At 41.4% G+C, this 8,072-nt stretch overlaps 1 protein-coding gene across 1 annotated transcript; it reads left to right on the top strand.

The window, feature by feature from the left end:
- Nucleotides 1-803: 803 nt before the first annotated feature.
- On the top strand, nt 804-4,075 carry LOC130120931 (trace amine-associated receptor 13c-like). The gene is made up of 2 exons (XM_056289748.1): nt 804-976; nt 3,256-4,075. The coding sequence occupies exons 1-2, from the start codon at nt 804-806 to the stop codon at nt 4,073-4,075; spliced, it is 993 nt and encodes a 330-aa protein (XP_056145723.1).
- The last annotated feature ends 3,997 nt before the right edge of the window (nt 4,076-8,072 follow it).

Here is an 8,072-nt window from a genome sequence, read left to right as displayed (position 1 = left end):
GTATATTGGCATATGAAACTGATCATTGGTTTCGGTCGTTCTGCAACTGTATTGTTTATAAGGGTGGGGATACCTGAAGTCAGTTTAGACTGAAGAGGTCACTTAGATGAGTGATGAAACGTATCTGTGTCCAGATGAACTGATTCAACCATCTTTGACTATATATGGCAGGTAATCAAATCTCATGAGGACTTCTTTTTTTTTCATTTCAAAATGTAGCTCTGTGACACTGTCTGGAAAACTTACAAAACCATTGATTATGCCAATGTTTAATAAGTTACTTCCTTTCGTTATAATTGCTCATCTACAGACATGATGACCTCTCTTCAAAGCGCAAGGCAGATGTCTTATCTATAGAGGAGAGGCTTACTGCTAACCCCAGTAGTTTGAAAACAATCTGTGACATAAGATTAGGAGAGGAAAGAAGGGGGTGAGGTTGCGGGGCAAGGAAGGCAAAAGATGGGAAGGAGGGAGAGATGAGAAGAGAAAAGAAAGGAAGTCACAGAGGAGAAGAGAGTGAGTAAGGAGGGAGGAAAGAATGAGAAAGGAGGAGGACAAATGAAAGGAGACAGAGGAGCGGAGGGTGACGATGAGGAGAGAGTGCAGCAGAGAGTGATGAAGATGGCGATGAACAGGATGCAGAAAAGGGAGTCTCTGAAGGAGAAAGAGTGAGGGGGGGTATGAGAGGACAGGGGGGAATAGTAGAAAGAGATAAATACGTTGACTGATAATGATATTTGGTCAGAGAGCTGACAGACCTCAGCAGCTTCTCCCCTCCTCGCTCTCTTTCTCTCTCTCTGGTGATGGAGACTCTGGAAGGAAGTGAGCTCTGCTTTCCACAACTCCCCAACTCCTCCTGCAGGAAGCCGATGCGTCCTCACTCTGAGACCGTGTTTCTCCACATTATGCTGTCCTCCATCTCTCTGTTGATGGTGGCTCTCAACCTCCTGGTCATCATCTCCATCTCCCATTTCAGGCAGAAATTTCTCATCATAGCCTAAAAAATTCATTAAATAGTTAAACTTACAAGGAGACATTACTTATGGGTTGGTTAATTTAATGACAAACAATTGGCTTTTAATAAGTACGCTCAGGTTCTTTAGTATTGCTCCAATTCTGCCATACAGGATACAGTTTTGAAATTCAGTACCATTTTAACCTTGCCCTGAGTGGTATTGGTTTTTTTTGGGTGCAATTTATTTCCGTGTGTTTGTTCATCAACACTTTACATAAAAATAGCAGCAGCAAACAGCATGGATATTTCAGGGAAGGTGGGCAATGTTCCCCAGGTGACCTGATTAAATTTAGAAGGTAATTGGGTAAAAGTCAAAGTCAAGGTCAAAAAAGTTAAAAAAAAGAAAAGAAAAGAAAAGTCACAATCGTTTTTCTGCCATAACGGATTGATTTATTCAAATCAACACCAAAATGTTCGACTTCCTATTTCAAAGACATATTCCTTGTAATTGTTGTGCATTTTTCCATGTGTTTTTGTTATGCATTTTTCCACCACTTGTTATTGTCTCTGTTACTATCAGTCATATTGATGATACCCCTCCCATGTGGGCGGGGCCTGAGTTCTTCTAATGAATACTGGGCGCTATTATCCAGAAGTGATAAACTATGTAAATTTGACGCTTAGTGCCTCCATCCACTAGAGGAAGTGGTTAGAATAACTTCCTTATGTACCTTTAATATACCATGCGTACCTTTAATATACCATGTGTACCTTTAATATACCTTGTGTACCTTTAATGTAATTATATTTTAGGATCTTATCTATTTAATTAAGGACGCAACACTTTTGCCTTAAATACAAATACCAATGGCGAATATTTATTAACCACACAAAGGTTAATAAAGAAAGTGTATTTGTATTAATTAGTGAATGAACATAATAATAGAAAGATCACAATAATTTACAATATACAAAATCCAATTAAACAAATAGGCTACAAGCCTATTCCAATTCTAATCAATAATCAAAGTAATTCCCAAAATCAAGTCAACTCAATGTACAATCAATATGTACATGTATCACAAATTAAAGAAAATGGCCGGCCCATTCACGCACACACTCACACACTGTAACAGTCCGTCACCGCGGTTACCGTTGCAGGCCTGTTGTTGAAAGTGAACGCTGGCCTAAAAACTGTCCGGGCCACTTCGCTTGTTTACTGACCGACCAAGCATAAATAAAAGCACGTGCAGACTTGGGATGGGTACCGGTACTCACGGAACCCGGGCCAGGGTAAAGAGTAGCCAAAGCGGGCTGGGAGAAGAGAAGAGAGCTGAAAAGAGGCAGAGATGAGGGGGGGAATGGCGACAGACGCTCCACCGTGAGCGCAGGTCAGAGAAGTAGAGGCGACGAATGGCGCGAAGAATCCTCACACACACAGCAACACGAACAGTCACAGGCACCAAGAAGAGAAACGGTCTCCGTTGTTGTCCACCCGAAGAACTTTCCTTCACTGGTCCACACACCACGACTGTCGATCCTCTGGGATATCCTATAAGTACACACGAGTCCACAGGAGTCACAATCCGTTGATCCAATGTTGTGTACAAACAGCTAACGTTACAACACAGAGAAGCTTCGGTTCATTCGTCTTCGTCGTCTAGCTTTCTGACCGCTTTACCTCAAATCACCGATGTCAAACTTCTATGTCCCGCCCCTTATCTTAGCATACATACGGGTTGGCTAGTTACAGTAAACAGTGACCAATGAAAACAAAGGGATGAATGACATATTCATCCAGATAGAGGAAAAGATTAGCAATGGGCAGCAACCATACTGTAAACACTTGAAATAAACAAGGCCCATGAGCGAACTGGCATTAGGGCTTACTGTATAAGTGATACACTCAACTTTTAACCATTGTAAATAGCAGTGTATATAACCATGAAGAGAATAAAGCTTATTTATCAGATGAACTGTAACTTATTTATTTATCTTATTTATTGTAGCTTCATACAGTAGCTCAATTAAGCACTGGGCTACACTGATAATAACATTGATGATAGTGACTCTCTTTGACTCTCTGTGAAAACCATTGAAGTGTATTTCTTTTAAGTTTATTACAAGGTAGCACAAGAATTGCTATTAATATACAAATTGCAAAAGCACAGAGAACTTTCTATTGGCTTATACATAATCACACTACTCCAACACATGAAAGTCATTCTAGTAGATGCCTATTGTTTTGCTGTAAACACAATAATATTGCAAGTTATTGTACCGATTTTTTCCCCCTCCAGGAAGCTCCATACACCCACCAACCTCCTCCTTCTCTCCCTGGCCATCTCTGACCTACTCGTTGGTCTCCTGATGCCACGTTTTGGATCCTACATTTTGGGAGACTGCTGGTTCCTGGGTGACTCTCTGTGCATAGGTTCCCAGTTTCTGAACTTCATCATTATTTCTGCCTCTGTAGGGAACATGGTGCCGATATCTATCGACCGCTACGTGGCTATTTGCGACCCTCTGTATTATTCCACCAAAGTCACTCAAAGAAGAGTTCAAATCAGTGTGTGTATATGCTGGTTCTGTTCTTTTTTCTACAACGGCCTGGTACTAAAAGACTCCCTTATTCAGCCAGACAAGTATAATTCCTGCTATGGAGAGTGTGTTTTGATGATTGACTACATTGCAGGAGCTGTTGACCTTTTTTTGACCATCATCGGTCCCATTACTGTCATCATAGTTCTGTATATGAGAGTGTTTGTCGTGGCTGTGTCTCAGGCACGTGCCATGAGGTCCCACATTTTATCCGTCCCATCGCAGAATACAGTGACTGTAACTGCTAAGAAATCTGAGAGGAAAGCAGCCAGGACTCTTGGTGTTGTCATCGTAGTGTTTCTGATGTGTTTCTGTCCATATTACTATCCGCCTTTCGCAGGCCAGGACACACTGAGCAGTGCTTCATCTGTGGCCATTGTGACCTGCCTTTTGTACTGTAACTCCTGTCTAAACCCTGTAATCTATGCGTTTTTCTACCCGTGGTTTAGAAAAACAGTTAAACTCATAGCTTCACTTCAGATATTGCAGCCTGACTCCTGTAAGGCCAACATAATTTAAAGAGGCTGTTGGTATAATGCAGAGCCCTAGAAAGAGAGAGTTGCGTCAATGAGGGGTCAGAACGCGAGAGGGTCACGTGGTTCATGTAGCCGCCGAATAGTTCCAAACGAAGCTTGGTGGGTCATTCAAATGAACTGCTTAGCTGTGATTTCTGGTAACTACTAACCAATATTTTCAGATTTTTACATTTATATATAGATATATTCCAACGTGACACATATTCTATGCGCACTGTTTGGAACTATCCGGGGCTCCCATGATCTGCCATTGCTGTTAAATAATTGGCCCAATGACGTCTACGGAGTTGACGTAACTCTCTCTTTCTAGGGCTCTGGCGTAATGGAGGGAAAGTTCACATTTTCATATTGGCCATAACACAAAGGTTAATTCTGGAATAATATAGAAACAATATAGATGTTCAGTGATGCAATTGAAAATAAACTGAAGACGCACTTCAGGAAATGCAAACAGACATAGTAGTGATACACTCTCAGCTGTAATACTGACAAATATTTAAATAGGACTGACTGAAATAGGAAAAGAGCTCAGGACAAAAGTTAGCAATATAGAAAAATATGAAATGCTTCAAACCATCTGTAGAACTTTGATTGATTGTGATCATGTTTATCAAACATAATAAAACTACATTCTGAAACAAATGAATCCCACAACATATTACAACTGCTTATAGAAAGTGTGCTGAGTTATTATTCATTTAACTCTGTGAATGTGCTTTGAAAATGCAACTGTCAATCTATTCATTTATTTTTGGACCTTTATTCAATGGGGAATGAAGAACTGAAGTTAATTCTATGCAATTTCTACCTGTGGTTTTTTTGTATTTGTAAACATTTTTTGTGTTAAAATAAAAATATGAATGTTGAAAATGGAGAAAACTGACATAGTTTATCCTAAACAGTAATACTAAATAATAATATGATTTAACTGATTGTATTCATACCTTTTTGAAAAAGCATAATAAAGACATGCTGAAACAAGGGTGAGCTCACCTTTTAAAGACATGTTTTAAGAGGTAACACAAATGAGTTAGAAAGTGTATACTCAAAGGACAGGGGAACATCTCAGCCAGACAAAATTAAGACCTCATTGACTATTGATCTCTGTCTTCATAATCTGCTAAACAGATGGCCTGTTGTTTTTCTGTTTTTTACTTTGAAGAAAGCAAGTCACATTCCTCCTCCTTTTATAGTCCTTAATTTTATTTTAGTAAGAAGCAGATCTGGTTACAGTCAAAAAGAAAATCTGACATGAAATAAAAACCATCATTATTGATATTAACATAGTGAATGTCCTCAAGTCAATTGTATTTGTATAGCCCATTATCAGAAATTACAAATTAGCCTCAGTGGGCTTTACAGCAACACAACCCTGTCCTTAGACCCTCGCATCGGTTAAGGAAAAACTCCCAAAAAAAAAAAAAAAACTTTAACAGGGAGAAAAAATAGGAAGAAACATCAGGGAGAGCAACAGAGGAGGGATCTTTCTCCCAAGACTTCACAGTAAATATACATTGTATTTTGTGCCATCTGAAATCTCTGAACTATCATGGTCAACCAGTTATTAAAGGTTAAGAAAACTCGAGGAACTGCAAGTTTAAAGTGTTGAGGTTTTCACTGGAAAACTACAATCACCTCAATGCCGTCCTATTCAATCTTTTTATTCACTTTTAAAGGCAGGAAAAAAAAACATGAACATATACACTCACTGGCCACTTTATTAGGTACACCTTCCTAGTACCGGGTTGGACCCCCTTTTGCCTTCAGGACTGCCTTAATCCTTCGTGGCATAGATTCAACAAGGTACTGGAAACATTCCTCAGAGAGTTTGGTCCATATTGACATGATAGCATCACGCAGTTGCTGCAGATTTGTCGGCTGCACATCCATGATGCGAATCTCCCGGTCCACCGCATCCCAAAGGTGCTCTATTGGATTGAGATCTGGTGACTGTGGAGGCCATTTGAGTACAGTGAACTCATTGTCATGTTCAAGAAACCAGTCTGAGATGATTCGAGCTTTATGACATGGCGCGTTATCCTGCTGGAAGTAGCCATCAAAAGATGGGAACACTGTGGTCATAAAGGGATGGACATGGTCAGCAACAATACTCAGGTAAGCTGTGGCATTGACACGATGCTCAATTGGTACTAAGGGGCCCAAAGTGTGCCAAGAAAATATCCCCCACACCATTACACCACCACCAGCAGCCTGAACCGTTGATACAAGGCAGGATGGATCCATGCTTTCATGTTGTTGACGCCAAATTCTGACCCTACCATCCGAATGTCGCAGCAGAAATCGAGACTCATCAGACCAGGCAACGTTTTTCCAATCTTCTATTGTCCAATTTTGGTGAGCCTGTGCGAATTGTAGCCTCAGTTTCCTGTTCTTAGCTGACAGGAGTGGCACCCGGTGTGGTCTTCTGCTGCTGTAGCCCATCTGCCTCAAGGTTCGACGTGTTGTGCGTTCAGAGATGCTCTTCTGCATACCTCGGTTGTAATGAGTGGTTATTTGAGTTACTGTTGCCTTTCTATCAGCTCGAACCAGTCTGGCCATTCTCCCCTGACCTCTGGCATCAACAAGGCATTTTCGTCCACAGAACTGCCGCTCACTGGATATTTTCTCTTTTTCGGACCATTCTCTGTAAACCCTAGAGATGGTTGTGCGTGAAAATCCCAGTAGATCAGCAGTTTCTGAAATACTAAGACCAGCCCGTCTGGCACCAACAACCATGCCACGTTCAAAGTCACTTAAATCACCTTTCTTCCCCATTCTGATGCTCGGTTTGAACTGCAGCAGATCGTCTTGACTATGTCTACATGCCTAAATGCATTGAGTTGCTGCCATGTGATTGGCTGATTAGAAATTTGCGTTAAAGAGCAGTTGGAAAGGTGTGCCTAATAAAGTGGCCGGTGAGTGTATAAACACACATCAGTCTTTGCTCAGTATTCACACTGATGATGAACGGCAACACACACTTTGGTTAGAGCCTTGGCCTCATCCTGTGAAATGTTGTAAACCATCTACTCGTGCGTTGCTGATCAGTGGGTTTGACTGCTTTTGTGAAATACAAAAACTTTGAAATAAAATCAGATGAACTTTGTTGCTTTCAGCATTAAGTATTAATATTAAAGGTTACACCCTTTAATATTAATACTTAATACTGTAGCAAGAGTAGGGTGTAATAGCCTCCAAGTAGGGTGTAATAGCCTCCATAGCATAAATATGTAGCGAGAGTACGGTGCAGGTTGAGGAGAGCCTGTAGAGGTGGAGGTATGCACTGGAGAGAAGAGTAATGAAAGTCAGTAGGAGCAAGACGGAATACCTATGCGTGAATGAGGGGGAGGACAGTGGAATGGTCAAGATGCAAGGAGTGGAGGTGATGAAGGCGTATGAGTTTAAATACTTGGGGTCAACTGTCCAAAGTAACAGGCAGTGCAGGAGAGAGGTGAAGAAGAGAGTGCAGGCAGGGTGGAGTGGGTGGAGAAGAGTGTCAGGAGTGATTTGTGACAGAAGTGTACCAGCAAGAGTTAAAGGGAAGGTTTACAAGATGGCTGTGAAACCAGCCATGTTATATGGTTTGGAGACAGTGGCACTGACAAAAAGACAAGAGGCGGAGCTGGAGGTGGCAGAGTTAAAGATGCTAAGATTTTCACTGGAAGTGACGAAGAAGGACAGGATCAGGAATGATTGTATTAGAGGGACCGTTCAAGTTGGACGGTTTGGAGACAAAGCAAGAGAGGCAAGATTGAGATGGCTTGGACATGTGTGGAGGAGAGATGGTGGGTATATTGGGAGAAGGATGCTGAATGTTGAGCTCCCAGGGAAGAGGAAAAGAGAAAGGCGAAAGAGGAGGTTTATGGATATGGTGAGGGAGGACATGCAGGTGGCTGGTGTGACAGAGGAAGATGCAGAAGACAGGAAGAAATGGAAATGGATGATTCGCTGTGGGGACCCCTAACAGAAGCAGAAGAAAG

Source organism: Lampris incognitus, chromosome 11 (genome assembly GCF_029633865.1).
Source record: "Lampris incognitus isolate fLamInc1 chromosome 11, fLamInc1.hap2, whole genome shotgun sequence".
NCBI classification, from domain to species: Eukaryota; Metazoa; Chordata; class Actinopteri; order Lampriformes; family Lampridae; genus Lampris; species Lampris incognitus.
The sequence above is the reverse complement of the archived record's forward strand: the minus strand, read 5'-3'. Positions and strand labels throughout refer to the sequence as shown.